This window comes from Crassostrea angulata, chromosome 9, assembly GCF_025612915.1.
Source record: "Crassostrea angulata isolate pt1a10 chromosome 9, ASM2561291v2, whole genome shotgun sequence".
Lineage (NCBI taxonomy): Eukaryota > Metazoa > Mollusca > Bivalvia > Ostreida > Ostreidae > Magallana > Magallana angulata.
This window is the reverse complement of record NC_069119.1, coordinates 12530223-12550056: the sequence shown is the minus strand read 5'-3', so window position 1 is coordinate 12550056 and position 19834 is coordinate 12530223. Positions and strand designations below refer to the sequence as shown.

The window sequence follows — 19834 nt, the reverse complement described above, 5'->3', positions numbered from 1 at the left end:
TTGAAAGCAAAACTAAGAACAAAACATGTCCATTTGAATAACTTAAGATAACCTCTTAAACATAAACGCTTGGCACAATATTACAAGCATTTACACAATACAAACATCAATTTATTTTTATTTAAAAGATGGCATTGCACACCAAAAGCAATGAACATATCTATGATTTTACCAAGCAACCCGATCACAGTGAAGACACGGAAGAAAACAGATATAGGTAGCACTGTTTATCAACGCGAGTAAACATTCCGAACGCGTAGCGTTCAGTGGAACAGAATATCGAAGTAAGTTTAACTAATTTTTGTAGACTTATTTGTAGATTTATTTAACACGCATTGCAAACTATGTTATATACAATGCAAAAAAACCTGTCCAAATGCTGATATTTTTTTTCTTTATCATTAATTTGCATCGTAAAAATCATGTAAACATTTTTTTTTTATAAACTTCTAGGGTCAAACTTTGAGACTGAAATACATAATGCACATGAAATAGTCCGTTAAACATTAATTTGATGAGAAAATTGTATGAATGTACTCATGTTCTAGCGAGGATATCTCACCTTTTTAAACAATTTGTCAATATTACGTCAGTTCGGTCAAGTGTTTATGTAGAGCTGAGTGGGTCAGGAACTCTTGATTTGTGAAGATGATAACACATATTAAGAAATGGAGCGTATAGCTAAATTAAGTACCTACAATGTACATTTGAGCTAATGTATATCATTTTTTTCATTTCAATTGCAAAAAACTTTAAATGATTCATCCAATGACGGCTGGAAAATTGGTGCTGGTATTGTAATTTAAGAAAAAAGTACAAGTTTTCGTGAATGTTGCAGAATAACCTCCGAGGTCGAGAAATGTTGTTTTGAAATATAAAAGCCTAGTTGTTAGCCGAGGCTTTTATATTTCAAACAACATTTTGAGACCGAGGAGGTTATACTGCAACATGCACGATAGCAAGAACTTTATTTCTATTCTACTAACAGCCCAATATTTTACATACTGTTTCTCCTATAAAAAGACGATATGGGTCAGTTTGACGGCTGTTCCGTGTAACTCCATTGATTTTGTTAGTAATGTTTGCATGTGTATCGATCAAAGAAATCACATGCAGACGACAGAATTTTTCTTTGGATTTTTAATACTCTTCAATTATTTATGAAATATCTTTGAATCATATTCCTTATATGCGATTATAACTACTACACTTTATATATTTTAGGTAAAAACATGCAGTGTGAAAATGTGTCAGGGAGGTCTGTGGCAACGCACTTTGAAAAAAATTACGCACTTTGGAAAATTTTTTCAAAGTGCGTCAAATTTGGGACCAAATCAACGCACTTTGAAAAAAAAAATTCAAAGTTCGTTAAATTTTTGACCAAGTTAACCCACTTTGAAATTTTGTTTCAAAGTGCGTTTAGATGGTACATCAAAATTTTTTAGTATCGACACTCTTTACGAACTTTGAAAAAAAAGTATAAATCACAAATTCTGAAGTTGAATTTCTGACGGACCAGACCGGGATTCGAACCCGGGCCCCCTGAATCTCTAGTCAGGTGCTCTACCAATTGAGCTATCTGGCGCCAGTTTTCGAACCGGTCTGACTGTCACACATTTAAGGTAAATCTTTACTCGTAAATTCTCTAGAGAAAGTTGGAAAACAGAACTGATTTCAACTTAGTAGACATGAATCTCATCAAGTATTAGAAAAAGTATACATGTCATCACACTTTTCGAGATGTCTGATAACCATAAACGGAAGCACATCAAAGCATCAGACACCGTACCTTTTTGTTAAAAGTAAATTTGCTTATCTTGTTTCATTTTATTGACAACTGTATCAGAAAAGATTACAATAGAAACTTTTATATATAGACATATTTTAAGATTATTTGTTAGGATAAGAAAAATTATAGCGTTTAGACATACAACTAAGAGAAAGGTCAGAAATAGTTATTTCCTATTTGGGATTTTAAAGAATTCAAAGTTTTCCCAATAGAGTACGCCATCACGGAGCACTGGTTCTTCTTTAAATCCCAGCGTATATCTAGTTTAGTTCATATTCACAAACATTGCGTGATCGGTGATTTATTTTTCTTTCTAAGGCCAGACAGGTGTTCTACTTCATTAAGCATGCATATGAATGCACCTTAATGCACATATATTTCAATCAACAAGATCGAAAGACTGGTCTTACCCCTATCTATTTAGGAGTCCGTGGTGCTCTGCTTTGAATTGTATTTCGTTTTATGGATTTTTTAGATGGTTCACGGTTTGTTATGCATAACAGGGACTGGATAAAACGGTAGGTAATAAAACTGTTTAATATCGGTTAGCTTTTTTGATTTTAATATGTGTCATGGTTCATATGAATGATTGTTAATTGATATTTTGAATTGTTTAAAACGATGAAGTATTATTGTATCTCAGATAGTAAATATGAGTCGGTGTTTGTTTGTATCATGGTTAAAATTCACCAACAATTTTCATCAATTTTAAAAAAAACAATATTTATGTTATAAGACTAATTAAATCTTGTTTTCTTCGAATATTATTAATTAAAATATACATGTACAAATTAAAAACCTTTTAAAAACTTGTTTTAGCTCAAATGGAGTCCCAACGTTTGTTAGGATTTTGTTAATGCAATGTAGTAATGATCACCTGTTAGAAAGCATTCATTTTGTAAGGTAAATAACAGGTTCAATAGCCATGCAATCCTAAGTTGTCATTTTTAAAGGTAAATATTGCCCGGTGTGTATGTATGATTAGAGCAGGTCTAATAAATTACTTCCGCATGAAAATCCTTTAAATAAAAGAGATCAATATCATTGTGATCAGATTGGAATTTTAAAAGAGATAGTCTACAATCTGTATCAAGAAAGAGTATAAAACATAATATTTTATTCGAGTATCCGCTTAAAAAAAGATGTGTTACATGAACATATTAAATATTGTATACGAGATTTACAAAATGGTTCATATAACTGTGCATTTTATAGCAACGAGATATCGATTTAAAATCGATCGATAGAAATAACACCGGTGTTTAAAATCAGGAAGATTGGGTTGACTATGAGTAAACCGGATTTTTCAGATCAACTTTGTTGCCAACAATAAATCAATGGAATGAACTTAACCGTTAGTTGTGTATTTTTGTGCAGACGTTATTGTCAACAGAGATGTGCGGTCGCAATATATCTCCTTTCAACTGCAGTGCAATAATCTATTGATCAGTGATGAAATTGAATTCGGATGACCTCGTTTTCTGCAAAAAACTGAACATCAGATTCCACTACATGTTCATTCTTATCAAGATAATAAATTAATTATTAAATTAATTAAATAATCATCATTATATTGATTATAAAATTTCAAGGACAGTCGAGTGTATGCAAATAAGTATATTATGATGTCTTCAGCAAGAGAAATGTGAAGCTGAGAAAACTAAATGACTTCATTTCTTGTCACAGATTTTTGTAATCAAGAATATATTTCAATATATATTCTGATTCAATGGACTATGGACACTGGCACATGGCAACCATATGTATAAATGAGATCGCCACTGTTGTAGTTGTGCTTCTATCCTTCTTTAGTCCTGCAGTATGTGGTAAGAAATCATAACTAGATTTTTTGTTGTTTTTCAAAATGAAAACTATTAACTAACCTTTATTAACCTTTTTTGGTTGGTTATTTTTATTTTTATTTTTTTTTTGGGGGGGGGGGTGTTTTGCTTTGTTTTTATTTTACTGTGTTTAAAAAAAAATATACTTAAAAGGTTGTGAAAACGATATCGTTCAATAACTGTAATTCAAACAGTTAATTAAACGGGCCATTCAACATTGACTGGCATTTATTAGCTATTAACACTGTCTGTGAATCAACAATCAAAAGGTAACCCCATTAAAGAAGGTGTCATTTCTAGTTTTAGACTTGTCAAATGTAAATTTGATTGTCATTAAATCAAGATGAAAGGAAATTAAAATATTATAGTTATCTTTCTTTTTTACTATCATACTACTTGGCATAGAAATAGTAATCAATATCAAGAATCTAACAAGGACTATATTTTTGGCGGTATATTGGCGTAGGAAAATATCACACATTTCGCAATTCAGAATTGATGTAGATCAATTCACTGTTATCTTTATTTCCATTACTTACTTTGTCCACAGAATAAGGAGAATGAATCAGTCTGTTTTAGCATTATTAAAACAATAACATTAATTTTGGATTTTTTAACTAATGTGAACTAATGATATGATACTTGAGTTTTAGAATTTATTTTTGAATTAAGATTTGCTTATCAAATTACATTTCTATAAGCTTTTTAAAGCACCCATTCTATATATTGATTTGTCTTAAAAATTCACGAAAATCGATTTTTCTCCTTTATTAAATGGTCAATATATGAGATTTGCTGTCAATTTATTTCTCTATATAAAGTCTTCATAATACATAAAAACTATAAATATTTTAATATTGGAAGCATAAAAAAATAAAAAAAAGATATTCAAAATTTAAGAAAATTAGAGGAAATGCGGGCTAAGCAATATCAATTTTAGTTTCAATATTTATTCCAATTTAGTAATATAAGCTGATAGACCTTCTGATCATTTCATTGAAGAATAGAATCTTCATATCTTAAACAGATGTCTACATAATTGCAAAGATCTTCATGTATTTTTATCATCCGTTAAGTTGAGGAAAAAGGTATTGACCTTGACATGATCTTTATGTAAAAACAAGGAGGTCAAATTTGATTAAACTAATAGAATCATTTTGGTTATATGATTTGTTTTACTGTGTCAAAATTTTATGAATTTCTTATTAAAAGAGGTATGTTTGATAACGAGAAGACTCCTTCCTTAATCAAAACTCTTTTTTACAATTCAAGATAAAACCATGTATTTTCAAAGTTTTCAATTGATTTATATTTACATGAAAATAATAAATTAGTTAGTTTCTCATATTTTAAGTCTCAAGCAACAAGTCGATTTGAGTTCACTTTAAACTCAATTTATTTTTTTATAATTATTATTTTTTTACAATCACCATTTTCCTACAAGGACTACTAATGGTCTAAGTGTTCACAATAATAAATAACTATAGGATTATCTTATAATATCATTATCATTTCAGTAACCAGCCTTACCTGTGGATCTCCCTCTATCATCAATCTTGCCAGTGCTTACGAAAGCTACAGATACCCTGCGTCTGGCACATATCCAACGTTAGTACTTGAACTTGCTTTTTTCACTTAGATTTAACAAAGGCTTTGAAGGAACGAGTAAATTGGTACAGCCAGTTGTACCTCAGACAACTAAATTTTCTTTTTTTTCCCAGCAAATCATTTTTTCAATATTTAACAAATGTTTGATGATTTGCAAAATTTCACTGACAATATCATTGACGATGGTTTACATAGGCCATGTCTGTAACCTAATCCATTGGGATTTCAGTAGAATATGTTTAAAATAAATTAACAGCATCCGGCATTTTATCATCAGTTAACAAACACGATTCTACGGTACAAAATTATACTACAAAGTAAATTATTGTCTTTGTTACATGTATGTTGTGTTGGTTTCTTTCATTAGAAACATGTAACGTGTTGACTGGTTTATGGGAACACATCATAACAAATATTTTATTCATGCCTTGCTTGAAATATAAAACAAAATATTTACATTTTCCAGTGTCTTTGCCTACGTCTCGATTTTGTACTATATAACCCATAACTTTCAAATGACGCATAGTTGAGGCGCCAGTGGGGTTTGCCTATCTAAATTTAAATATTTAATCGTACAATGGCTTAAAATGAAATAAATATAAGTAATAAGGAATCATTCTTTGCATATTATGAGGTGATGATTTCGGTCGGGCGTGCTCAAATCTATCATAAAATCTATCGTGCTTTACTGGATTTGATCACGCCCCGACCAAAATGATCACCTAATACTAGTAATACTCAAAGAATGATTCCATATTCCTTAAACAATACAATAAATATAAAAAACTCTTTAATCAGTTCATGATTTTTAAATCGATATTTCATATCAGGTCTGTGCAAACTTTATTGATATCCAAAGATTTTGTACATCTTTAACACTTTGTTTCTTATGCATGTATTTTTGAAGCATGTAAATTAGTCATGGCTCTATAGATTGTTTTAATTTGTCCATGTTCGCGATAGCTAATTTTCCAGCAAGACTAAAACCAACTTAATCCCTTTCATAAGTATTCAAAACGTATTACTTTCATGTAGAAACAAAGTTCATTAACTCTTTAAGCATATTGGTTCTTTTTGCGAAATCGTGAAATTTTAATACCGTGGAATTAAAACCACTTGAGTATTTAAGATCAATATGCTCTGTTTCAGAACAACGACTTGCGAGTGGCTCTTTCAGTCACCTGACTCGAGTACGAAGATATCATACGTTGTGTCCGAGCTTTGTGTTAATTGTGGAGATGTTCTTAGATTTTATGACGGTAAAGTTATTTATTTCCATACAAATTCGAACTAACATTCTGCCTTTCTTGTAGATGGCTGGATCTCTCCGGTCTATAAAGCATATTGATCAATAATAAGATATCTTAACAAATAAATAGCTGATCTAATAAAATAGGCAAAGAATCAATTCAATATGATACTTGAAAACGCTACTTACAAAACATATTATCGTTTGAATTATACCCGAAAAAGAAAAATGCTGAATATAACATTTTTTTCACTATAAATTCATTTTTCATATATTTAAGGTACTTCTGCCAGTGCATCAGCTATTGGTAACCCAGTATGTAGCTCCACTTGCGGTGCATCGTCGCCTGCGGCATTTACGACCGGAAGTAACCTTTACGCAAAACTAACTACTGACAGCACTACTACAGGAACTGAAAATGGCTTCAAAGTATCCATTGTTTACGGAAAGGATGAATGTAAGAACATAATTATAAGTGTCATCTACAATCTGTCCCAAGATATTATAGCAACACAGTTTACTCAGTTACTCAAAAATTATAAATATATGTACCTTGAAGTTCAAACGTTGTATACACAATAGGATATTTCTCCCTTCAGTACGCCCCTTTAGATTTTCATGTTTCTTTATACAGATAAATGAAGGTATACAGGGATTTTGCATAGCAACAGATATGAAATTTCCCATGAATAATCGTCCAATTAGTGTACAAATGTGATTTGATTTAGATTTAATTACCTCAAATGATTTTTACAACATACATCCTAAATATAAGTAAGTTTGTTTTTAGACGGTGGCAATAAATAGCCACGGTCTATTGCTATCGTCCTGATCGGAAGAGTATTTCTCCCTAGAAACCCTAGAGGTTAAGGAACGATAACTCTGTTAGGTATGCAGTGCTACAGGCAATGCTTTACCTATGTATCGATTTCAATTTGAGAACTATTTTACACCTTATCAGATATCTTAAGCATTATAGCTGCTAATTATTTTGTAAATACATCTAATAATGTATGAAATTGTGTTTTATTCTTAATGAGCCGTTACCCTGTCTGCTTATGCGGTATTGATACATTTGTAATAACTGCCACCTTTGACGTTTTTAAAACTGTACCAGGGCTGCAAAAACTATTTTACTGCAATAATTGACCAAGAGTTCTTACAATAATCGTTTCTTGTTTTTTTATGGTGTTAACAATTGTCAGAAACCCACTATTTAAACAGGTTTGCCATTTTATTCCACATACATGTATGGTACATTGTAACTTAGAATATATTTGTTCACTAAATAGTGCTTGACGAATTTCTTCACAATAAGCTATAACGTAATCTGTGAGTTTTATCCATGTGCGCCCGTCCTTGTTTTTTTTCCTTTGTTTTTTGTGTTTTTAATGTTACATAAATGTAAACATCACCCCGTTTGTTCTCAGATAAACTCTGTAATATTTAACTGGCGAGTACAACTTTATTATGAGCTTTCTTCATCGTTTGTTTCCATGTGTTAGCATCATGTTCTCAACATGCATTTATAAATGGGTGGGTCTATATAAATTCTAATCAGAATCTTTGTTGAAAATCGCAATTGATATACACACCATGGTTAGATAGCGTCATCACTCAACGGAATGCTAGAATGTGCTTCATAGATGACTGTAGCATTCTGCTGAGCTACAGTACACATGTGGAACTGTAGATTTCCGGAGATAATGCCGGGACTTGTGAATCCGTAAACCATTATTTAAAACATGCTAAGAATAAAATGAAAGAACTAACGTTATATATGATAAGAGTGGAATCATCTTTTTACGAGTGGGAAAAAAAGAGCGCATGCTTGAACAGGGACACCTTTTTTGTCACTTATTAGACTAGATACATCTCTGATTAAACTATTTTGTTGGTTCAAGCATGTGTTCTATGTTTCCTGAAAGAAAAAACTGATTGAAAACAAGCTTTTTAGACGGTGGCTATAAATAGCCACGGTCTATTGCTACGGTCCTGACCGGAAGAGTATTTCCCACGGGGAACCTAGCGGATAAGGAACGATAACTCTGTTAACTATGCAGTGTTACAGGCAATGTTTTATCTATGTGTCGATTTCAGTATGAGAACTAATTTTAATCTTATCAGATATTTTAAGCATTATAGCTGTTAATTATTTTGTACATTCATTTAAATAATGTATGAAATTGTGTTTTATTTTAAATGAGCAGTTACCCTGTCTGCTTATGCGGTATTGATAATTTATGCACCAACTGCCAGTTGTAACGTTAACTCTGTATCAGGACTACATAAACTATATCACTGCGATAATTGGCCAAGATATCTCACAATAATCGCTTTTTGGTTTTTTTTATGATGCAAACAATTGTCAGAAACACATTATTTAAACTAATTCGCCTTTTCATATTTGAGCAATTATGCTTCATCGATAAATTAACTCATTTTCAACGGATTAGTTTTAGTTGAGGCAGTATATTTATTTTGTTGTAGCTTATTCCAAAGCATTCACAACAGATACTGACAATGAATATTACATTAATTACATTTTATCGAACTTCAACCGATCAATGGCACACTTTCTTCTACAAGTGTGCATGTGTTTTCAAACATTCAATAAACATTCAATTTACGATACAAATGTGTTTAATAATTTTGGACTGACCTGTGATTTACAATGTACTTTAGTTGTAACTCACTCAGTCTATAGAAACATTAATTTTATTACAGGCACCTCAATATTCATCAGACAATATTTACTACCGATGTTGACGCTTTACTTGATACTGACTTTCTCTCAAACACGCTATTCGACGTCGGATTGTAAAATTCACGTGCAAATCGAGTCGCCATTTTACAATTTTACATGTATATAAAGAAACCAAATTTTACGATGTTTCAAAGATTTTCAGTTCAGATATTTTGTAAGCAAATAAGGGATTGAAGACATATGCTGTAAAACGTCTTGTGGATTTCACGGCGCGTCAGCTCGTTTATCTTTAATTTGCAGCAAACGTTAGCTTTTTTTGTGAGAAAAAACAATCGGTTCAACTCATGCGATATTCCATATGCATTCATGGTACATTGTGAACAGTAATGTAAGATATAATAATTTTAACTAAACAGTTTCTGTCGAATTTTTTCACAATGAACTAAATAACGCAATTCGATGAGCGAAGTACAAATCCATATGCGCCTGTCCCTGCTAAATGTATTAGAGAATCTTTTCTTTGGTTTTGGGGGAATTTTTTTTTTGATAACATTATTTACATATGTACGTAAACATCGCCCCGTTTGTTCTCAAATAATTTTTAACTCGCGAGTACAACTCTATTAGGAGCTTTCTTCGACATTTATTTCGAAGTGTTCGCATCATTTTGTCAACATGCATTTACAAATAGGCAGGACTATATAAATGTGCCAGTTTGTTGCGACTAGCAATTAAAATAAACACCGGTTAGAAAGTGTCAACCAACGCAATGCTACATCGACCGTAGCGTATACATCCAGGCTATATTTGCGATAAATCATAAAACATTAAGGCAACAAAATGTGCTTCATAGATGACTGTAGTATTCTGCTGAGCTACAGAACTATAGCTTTCCGGAAATATTGCCGGGATTTGCGAACCCTAGATCTATTGTCTAGTACATGCGAAGAATAAAATCAAAATGTACACAGCTGTAAGGTCAGAAAAACGTGCGTTCAACTTGGATTTTGTTTGTTTGATGTTTTTAAAAACTTATTTTGAATAATTAATCAATATTTGTTGTAAGTTTACTAGAAAAGTTTAATGTAGCAAGTAATTTATGCGTGTTGAAGTGTACTGAGAAGCGATAAAATATATATGTGACTTTCCCGAATTCATTCAAATGATTTGAATAAATCTATAGCTAAATACAATAGAATAAATGTTCTTTAAAACGTTGATTAATGAAACTGCCGCGACTGAATATTGTATGATATTTTTTTTCAAAGGATTTCATTCACTTTCGTTGTGAGCAAATGGAAATAATCCACTAAAGTCGGAGATAAAATAGTGTTTAACTCTTCTGTTTCATGATGACGTGCATTCCAAAAGCAATACGAGTTTTATCAAACAGGTTATTGTAAACCCATTCCGTTTTCGTTACACCTAAATGTATTAACTGACTATGAGGAAAAAAGCAAGTGTGATGGTCCACAAGACTGCAACTTTTTTTCTCGTGAAGAAATTGAGGGAAAATGCTGTCGAGAGGGACAATAAACATACTACATGTATGCCCAAATAGTTAGTAAAAACCTGATAAGTATTTTATCATACTAAAGCTTTATTTGTTCTCGTTACTTTGAGAAATCTACAATATATTTAAGCACAATAGTCCAATCCACACTATTCAAAAGTTGTTCCCCTTTGCGGGGTCAACCCAAAAATCAAACGGGCAAAAACCAAAATTCCCACAATCAAATATTTGGGCGTATTGTGATGAAATCGCTTTGGATTTGATATACTCATTCAATATGTGGTGGCAACCCACATATTTAATGAGTCATTCTTGGGCAATCAAAATACATATTATTACCGAAAACGGGTTTTTAATGTCAACTGATATAGATACAAACATAGATACAAAATATAGATACAAACTTCTATACTACAAAGGCTACAGTGATAAATCTATGGGTTTTTCCCAAAAGATGACGACCAAGAGACACAGCATTTGTAAAGTGTGGATTTAGATCACAGCTACGATTTCCACAGAATTATCCATGTAGGAAACTCACGATCAGTTGTGCGAGTAAGCGTAAAGTTTTAGTACATGTATGCGATGCTGGCCGCGGTTTTCGACGACAATAATTATAATACATCTAATATGCTACTTTCAAACGACGCCACCGTCTAACAGTACTTTCAGTACTTTGATTTATGGTAAAAATGCAAAAATAGCGGGAAAAGGTTGACTTTACCATGCCATATTTCTAAATTGTGGGCACTTGAATCAAAATGAACATCAATTAAAAACATCACATATATATCTGTACAAAGAAAACAAAGAATTACAGTAAAATAATGATATTCATTTTAGGGGGCCATTTACATGTAGGCCCATACCATATATAGTCCTTTATATACATAGCTGTAGTGGTCAAAAGTTGTGTTCAACTTGGATTATGTTTGATTTTTGTTTTTAAAAACTTATTTTTCAAATTATCCTGTTGAAACATTAGATTTCATTTTACCACTTCTGTTTTATTTGTGACTTGGCAAAGTTGAAAAGATTCCTGAAAACATTATTGATTTCTTTCCTCATTCTGCCTAAATCTAGTGCTGAACAGTTTACCAATATTGCCATTAGTTTTTTGGGATGGGGAAAAGGTCAATGATCAAACGGTTTTAGAAATCAACATGTTATGTACAGTTTTATTCTGGGTCCATCTCTTTTGAGTCCTTTATTGATAAAGTAAACATACATGTACCTTTGTACACAAATGATCGTGAGATTATGGGTAAAACTTTATTACGAAAACTCCCTTGCTTGTAAGCTCTTGTTACATTAAGGACATGTCCCATAAACAGTATTATTTTACAGCAAAAATCAAACTGGATCCAAATTTGAAGACCTTGTAAAAATCATAAACATTAGTGGAAAACTCCTGACACAACGCACAGTTTTTAAATGAAAAAAAAAGAAATTAAATGCAAGAAAAAAAAATATGGGTTTTCCAAACAAAGGAACTGATTATGACTTTTGATTATGTAAAGCAAATGTTTTTGTAAATAATTACGATTTTGGTCAAATTTTATTTTTATGTTTTTATTATTTACAATGCTTTAGAATTGCATTTCTAATGCTCAAATTAAATCTGAGAGTCATTCGTAGAGTTGTTAGCAAGATACAGGGCTCACAATTCTTTGTCATGTAAACAAGGCTCGTGTCCTGTTTTTGTTTACATAGGTTCAATATACCAGTAAAAAATCTTTTTCCTGCTTATTTGTCTATCTTTTTATTTATTTTAAGCATTAAATTAACAGTTCCTAGCGTTTAACACATTCGTTTTAGGTTTAAAACTGAAATTTTTACTTCAACGTTCAAAATGTAAACCAACTCTTTGTGTACATCGCGAAGAATTTCAAGCTCTATAACTCGCTTATAACTCAACAAATGACACTCAAATTTCGGTTGCCTATTAAAGATGCCTTTCCAAAGCATTATAATTATTAAAATCGGAAAAATTTGTTTTGACCAAAATCGTAACCATGCCCTTTTAATAGATATTTATTTTATGTTTACTAGAAAAGTTAAATGTAGCATATAAATTATGCGTTTTAAAATGTATAGAGAAGCGATAAAATATACATGTGACTTTCCCAAATTTATTCAATTGATTTGAATAAATTTACAGCTAAATACAATAGAACAAATGTACTTTAAAACGTTGATTAATGAAACTGCGGCGACTGAATATTGTATGATTTTCATTCACGTCCTTTGTGAGCAAATGGAAATAAACCACTCGAAATCGAATATAAAATATTGATTGACTCTACGGTTTCATGATGACATGTATTCCAAAAGTATTTTCCAGTTTTTATCAAACAGGGTCTTGTAAACTCATTCTGTTTTCACCTACATGTATTAACTGGCTATGAGGACAAAAGCATATGTCTTGGCCCACGACACTGCAACTTTTTCACCGTGAAGAAATTGAGGGAAAATGTTGTCGAGAGGGACAATAAACATACTATGTGTATGACCAAATAGTTAGTAAAATCGTGATAAGTATTTTTATCATACAATTTATCGTCACAAATGAGGCATTCGGGGAAAACAAAATACACACCGAAAACGGATTTTAATGTCAAATGATATTGATATAAACATATATATAGTTACAAACTTCTATACTAAAAAGGCTACTGTGATAAATCTACGGGTTTTCTCCCAAAGATGGCCAAGAGACGTAGCTTTTGTAAGGTGTGGATTGAGATTACAACTCCAATTTCCACATATTTATTCATGTAAGAAACTCACGACCATGTGTGTATGTAAGCGTTAAGTATTAGCACATGTATGCGATACTGGCCGCAGGTTTTTGACGACAATAATTATCATACATGTAATATGCCATATTCAAACGACGCCACCGTCTAACAGTACTTTGATTTATTTTATATACATGAAAAACTCTTCATATTTGAAATAAATCGAATAAAAAAATATACTTATCTTTCAGCAAACTGTCCTTCCAATGGTACTTCCAAAGTTGTCACCCTTGCCAGTTCTGTGACATTATCTTCCCCGCTGTTTCCAAATACGTATCCAATGTAAGACTTTTCATCATAGATTAATCACAATAATTTACAAATCACAATTTTTTTTAGATACATTTTTTAAAATCGTGATATCAAAATAAATTTTAGCATAGGAAGTGGACAGGTTCGTTTACCAATTCTGCTTAGCAGATTGCAGTCTTGAGGTTTTAGATCAAACAATTTTGTTGCAATTTAAAAGGCATAGTAACAATTTTGGTCAAAAATTATTTTTCTAATTTTAATATCTACAATGCTTCAGTAATGCATTTCAAATTGGCAACCAAGATTTGAGTGTCTTTTGTTGAGTTATAAGTGATTTACAGAGCTTACAATCCCTTGCTATCGAAACAAAGTCTTTGTTTATATTTTGAAAGTTAAAGTGAAAACTCCAGTTAAAGACCTAAAACGAACGTGTTAAACGAGTTCTGCTTAAAATGAATAAGAATTTCATTTGATCATTTAGAAAATACATTCCGAAAGCATTGTAAGCATTAATAACAGATAAACAGAATTTGACCAAAATCGTGACCATGCCCCTTTAACACCATAATTCGCCTTTTTTAAAAGTTTTTCGGGTACAATAAATTGTTATGTTATTTTTAGAAGAGTTGTAATAAGATATATTTTTTACCTATTCACTTGATTTATTTACACTTACTGGCAGTATATGACGTCAGAAGTGACACCATTTTTATAATTCAATCAGAATCAGTCAAACATTGACATTTTTTACAAATGGAAAATAAAAGGGTGAACAGTCAACACATTTTTATACACAGATTTTTTTTTATCTCCTCTCAGAAACTATATGTGTTCATACATATACACAAACCCCAGTGGACAGGTGAAGTTAGAAGTTCTATTTTTAGACGTGGAACCCAACACCGCTGGTGGTTGCTACGATTATCTTGAAATATATGATGGTAAAGACAAATGAATGTCAGTTATATTGATCCGTAATTTCCTTCAGGTTTTAAACACTATCTTCTACATTGATATCCTTAGATTCAAATAGATCTAATTCAAATGAATTTTAAAAACTTGTCGTAAACGTATCTGTATCGCCATTATGATATTTGGTTTAAGAAATACTTTACATAAATAAAAAGCTAAGCTTTTGTGTTTTTTGTGTTCAAGAGTAAAAGCCTCTTGCATCGTTTTTATCAGTTTTTTATACTCATTCTACATAAATCTAAATTCTGTTCAATAGGAAATAGCACTAGTTCAAGTGTTATCAAAACATTATGTGGAACAACTCCCCCCACAGAAACTTACACGTCAACGGGATCATCTATGACCATTTTATTCCTTAGTGACGATAGATCTCCCCAGGTGGGGTATTTGGCCACCGTTTCTCCCGCTGGATCATGTAAGTATTTAAACGAAGAAATATAACAACCGTGAAATTCTTTGGATTGTCTAATTTTATAAGCTCGTGGGGAGGAAAGAGATCGTAGTTTTGTGGATTCTCTTGTAAGTGTAATGAAAAAGGAATATGTTTCATGAATCACTTGGAACCGAGAAATACAAAAAAAAAATTAATAAAAACAGCAAAACCCCTGAAAACTGAGTCACAATAAATTTTGACAACTCTTTTTTTTTAGTATTGAACCATTTTAATGATTCACTGATTCAGAAGTATTTTTATAATGCTAGATGTTGAACTTGTTGAAAGAAAGTTAAACAGGGAAAATTGATTAAAAAAACTAATTTGAAAGTGGTTTTGTTTGAATGAATGAATCAAGATGAATCAACTACAACACATTCACTTGCTGCTACATCTGAGAGTAGCTCATTGAGTGGTGAGTTCAGTTTGAAGCTGTTGGTCTAAGCTAAAGGAATTGGACACATAATGCACTCTGTTTCTATTTTGTATAATTATTAACAAAATGCATTGAATGGTATTTTGAATATTAATTCTAAATAATATATTAAATCAATATAATAATTTAAATGTTACTGTTTAGACCTTTTATAGAAAAAAAAGATAACAGTTGCATTTGAAATATTAATTAACATCTGCATATTCTAATTGCTTGCCATGATTTCTAGATTTTATATTTAATATTGGTATTTTCCATTCGACTTGCGTAATTTACAATCATACAAAGTTAAACAAATTAAATTATGTACGAAACATTTCATATCTTTCTAATTAATCTGTTTTTCTTTTATTAAAGTAGAGATATAATGATTACCTACACCATCAGTTGTTACTTTCCCGGGAATTTTTTTTCAATTTATCAAAGAATCGTTGGTACCTTAACGTATTTATCTATAAACAGAGAAAATTTTATTCTTTGGTGCCTATAAGTCAATGTTTCTTTGACACCGATGAGTCACACCAGAGAATTTTTTTTACGAAATGTAAGTTGATTCATGCCACCTTCTAATGTACTTTGGTCATCGAATCAAACACTTCACTTACCTTAAAACGTTAACAAGGCGTATATAGAGGAAACCAATTTGCATTAAACATTAAAAACATCAAATTATTCGGGGGTGGTTTTTTTTTCAACAGCGAGTGTCTTCATAAAAAAAATATTTCGCCTAATAGAGAACATTTTATGCATGTACAATGAAGCCGTTGCATTTACATACACTTAACTTATTTTTAAAGTAAAACAATATCATATAAAAAAAAATATTATGTCAAATTGATTTGTAAGATATTTTAATGCACATGCCTCTTCTAGTATAATGTATTTTTCATATGCAAATTAAGAACTACAAAAGTTCAGATGCATGCTTGAATTCAAATTCCTGATTGAAATTTTAAAAGCAACTTCAAAATAATCAAATGGAAAATAAACAACCACAATTATCAAATTTGATATTATCAACATTCTCTGCCCTACAATATTACGATAGTTATTTTATCTTAAACCACTTTAGATCAACCATTATGTTTGTAAACCATTTCGTAAAATATTTTCTTTCTTTTTACAGCCACAAATTCCAATTCATCAGAGTCAGGAGCAGCTTCAGACAACGACTCATCTGACTGGAAAATCCCTGTGATTGTTGTTTGTTGCGTGGGAGTACCTTTATTCGTTGCATCAGTGGTTGCCATTGTTATTATTAAAACAAAAAAAGTCGGAATTGCTGAATATCTTTTTAAGAAATGAAGAAAATTCAACATTGTCTAATTTAGTGAGCTCATTGCTATCAAGTTAAGTTTCTAATTTTCTTCACTCTATGATGAAACTTGTGACAGAGGCTGAGAACAAATTTCCTGTGATAGATTAGACTATAATTATTATGATTTTCATTATTATTATAATCATTATTATTGTTACTATTATTATTGTATGAATTGCACCACATGGTTAGTGCAAATTGTTCTATTCTTTGGTTAAAACTAGAGAATTATTAACACTGGAATATATCTTCTTTTTTTTTGTCTTCTAATTATGCCAAGTGTTTCCACACTAACACTGTAAAACATAAACATACTTGCATGTATTATTGTTTAATTTAGTGTATCAATATTAATCAAATATAATTAAGTGTTTGGTATCACCAGTGCTACATTAATATGATGTTATAGAATCTTCTTCTGAATACTCCTACATGTTCTTCTTTTTTAAAAAGAAAAAAGTGAACATTTTGCATTTTTATTTTACATTACCTGTAGCTAAATGTCTTTGTAAATAAATTGAATGTTCAGTTTAGATTCTTAATTTTACTTGTTAATCTTTTAACAGTAACCATAGATGTTAAAATACTGTTAATGTTAAAGGTAACTATATGCTTTTTTAATATCTTATTCAGAATTCAAAAGAGTGCCTGTCTCTGAACATTCCCTAAAAAATCTTTGGAGTTGGTTACCTTGAGGTTTATACTGCATGTTCTTGACCGCCCATGAATCATTAACAAATTTGCCCATGAATCATTAACAAATTTGCCCATGAATCATTAACAAATTTGCCCATGAATCATTAACAAATTTGCCCATGAATCATTAACAAATTTGCCCATGAATCATTAACAAATTTGCCTGAACCTTAATGACCAAACTAAATTGCATCTCTGAAATAAAAAAAAAGACAAAAGATTATTGTATTAACTGTTTATTAATTAATTTAAACTAATAGAATTTACCAGATTAGGAGAATCATGTTTCACTTCAGCATTTTAAGGTGAAAAATGAAACTTTATCATTGTAGCAAAAAGAAATGAAAATTTATAATCTTTAATTTTTAATGTGTAAATGCAATGATATTTTCAATCAAAATTGCATAATGATATGGAAACGACAAAAGCAATGCATTAAATAGAATCAATTAAATCTCTGTATGTTATCGCCTCTACATGTTATAATCATTATACAAAAATATATATTCTTTACTTGTTGTAGCCATTAGTTACTATAGTAACTCTAACTGTGCAAAAGATATTAAGACACCTTTCTTGTCTTGTACATATATCCCCTGCAATACCTTTGATCTGCAAGCCATGTTAAATGAAAGAACAAAACCATTTGAATTGGTTAAACAATCAATTAATTAATGCATACAAGTCGTATCTGTATACACTTCTATTTTAAGAGAAACCAAATTCACTAGTGAGGGTTTATCTTTGGTACAATACACAGGGGCCAAGCCCGTTTTAACATTAATTTCAATGTAACCATAAATAAAGAAAGGGGTCGAACTCTGACCCAGATAAAAAACTACCAGCTCGCTTCAAAAGCCTAATAAATCAATTATTTTTTACAACACTTGCAATATGCGTGTATTTTTCAGAAAAATAATGTCTAAGATACACTCATGCCGAATTTCAAGTTGATGGGTCTTAAAATAGCGGAGATATACGTCATTATTCTCTCGAATTCGCCAGTTTATTTTTACTCGGACATTTACCGGTCCAGGGCTCACGATGGGATTTTGCCTCTGACAACAGCAGTATTGCAACAAGTCGAGAAACATTCGCACTAATCTTTTAAAATCTCACATCAAACACACGCTACTTACACCCTTAAATTCCGATAAAATTCCGTAAATACTCTCCAAACTGAACTTTTATTCTGCAGCCACATTGACTTCTGACAGGGCCAGCCATTTTGACGTCTTCGAGAAATACTGATTCTGATTGGACCATCAGGAATATTAACCAATGAAATTGAGTTAAACATTTTCTATCACAATGGCCGGTCTGGTCAGAAGTTGATGTGGCTGCAGAATAAAAGTTCAGTTTGGAGAGTATTTACGGAATTTTATCGGAATTTAAGGATGTAATAGCGTGCGTTTGATGTGAGATTTTAAAAGATTAGTGCGAATGTTTCTCGACTTGTTGCAATACTGCTGTTGTCAGAGGCAAAATCCCATCGTGAGCCCTGGACCGGTAAATGTCCGAGTAAAAATAAACTGGCGAATTCGAAAGAATAATGACGTATATCTCCGCTATTTTAAGACCCATCAATTTGAAATTCGGCATGAGTGTATCTTAGACATTATTTTTCTGAAAAATACACGCATATTGCAAGTGTTGTAAAAAAATAATTGATTTATTAGGCTTTTGAAGCGAGCTGATAGTTTTTTATCTGGGTCAGAGTTCGACCCCTTTCTTTATTTATGGTTACATTGAAATTAATGTTAAAACGGGCTTGGCCCCTGCGGTACAATAATTCATTAGATCTACAATGATAACAATGATATTCCACATGCAAGAAAAATATATCTGTACAAAATTAACCTTCAACAGATTTTTCTACATATAAATAGTCTTACATCCTCCTGTGAATTGTATTAAGTAAGATATAGATCTATTTAATGTAGCAATATTTAAGTTTAAGAAGTTTAAGGTGGTCACCAAACATTTAAAATTATAACTGTTGAAATTAGAATTAATAAGTTACTTGCCGAATCCAACCGGTACGAGGTCACCTTTTGTAGACCGACATAGCAGGAGAGGTCGGTCACTCTGGTTTTGCCTATCCCGTGTGAATTAGATACCCATATCTGTCTTGCGAGAAAATATGTCCACTTGGAAACAAAACAAATGCCCCTCAGTTGGAATACGGGGTTACTAAAGTTCAAATGGCTCAATAGAAT

The 19834-nt window shown here is 31.4% G+C and overlaps 1 protein-coding gene across 2 annotated transcripts; it reads left to right on the top strand.

The window, feature by feature from the left end:
• The first annotated feature begins 2012 nt into the window (after positions 1-2012).
• On the top strand, positions 2013-17570 carry LOC128162904 (deleted in malignant brain tumors 1 protein-like). Of its 2 annotated transcripts, XM_052826323.1 has the most exons (10): positions 2013-2307; positions 3476-3615; positions 5148-5238; positions 6388-6497; positions 6768-6944; positions 13700-13790; positions 14580-14701; positions 14989-15147; positions 15524-15580; positions 16728-17570. In XM_052826323.1, exons 2-10 carry the CDS (start codon positions 3519-3521, stop codon positions 16904-16906), a joined length of 1083 nt encoding a protein of 360 aa, XP_052682283.1. In that variant the 5' UTR covers positions 2013-2307; positions 3476-3518; the 3' UTR covers positions 16907-17570. The 2 variants fall into 2 exon arrangements, with proteins under 2 accessions (XP_052682283.1, XP_052682284.1); XM_052826324.1 differs by lacking the exon at positions 15524-15580 and having other exon boundaries at positions 2032-2307; positions 16728-17566.
• Positions 17571-19834: the final 2264 nt, after the last annotated feature.

What these genes read in the sequence shown, in the direction of transcription:
- LOC128162904 (XM_052826323.1), top strand. Translation starts at nt 3,519, where the DNA reads ATGGACTATGGACACTGGCACATGGCAACCATATGTATAAATGAGATC. An exon ending in TTATCTTGAAATATATGATG is followed by an intron (nt 14,702 to 14,988) that starts GTAAAGACAAAT and finishes TCTGTTCAATAG; the next exon opens with GAAATAGCACTAGTTCAAGT. An exon ending in CGTTTCTCCCGCTGGATCAT is followed by an intron (nt 15,148 to 15,523) that starts GTAAGTATTTAA and finishes GAATGAATCAAG; the next exon opens with ATGAATCAACTACAACACAT.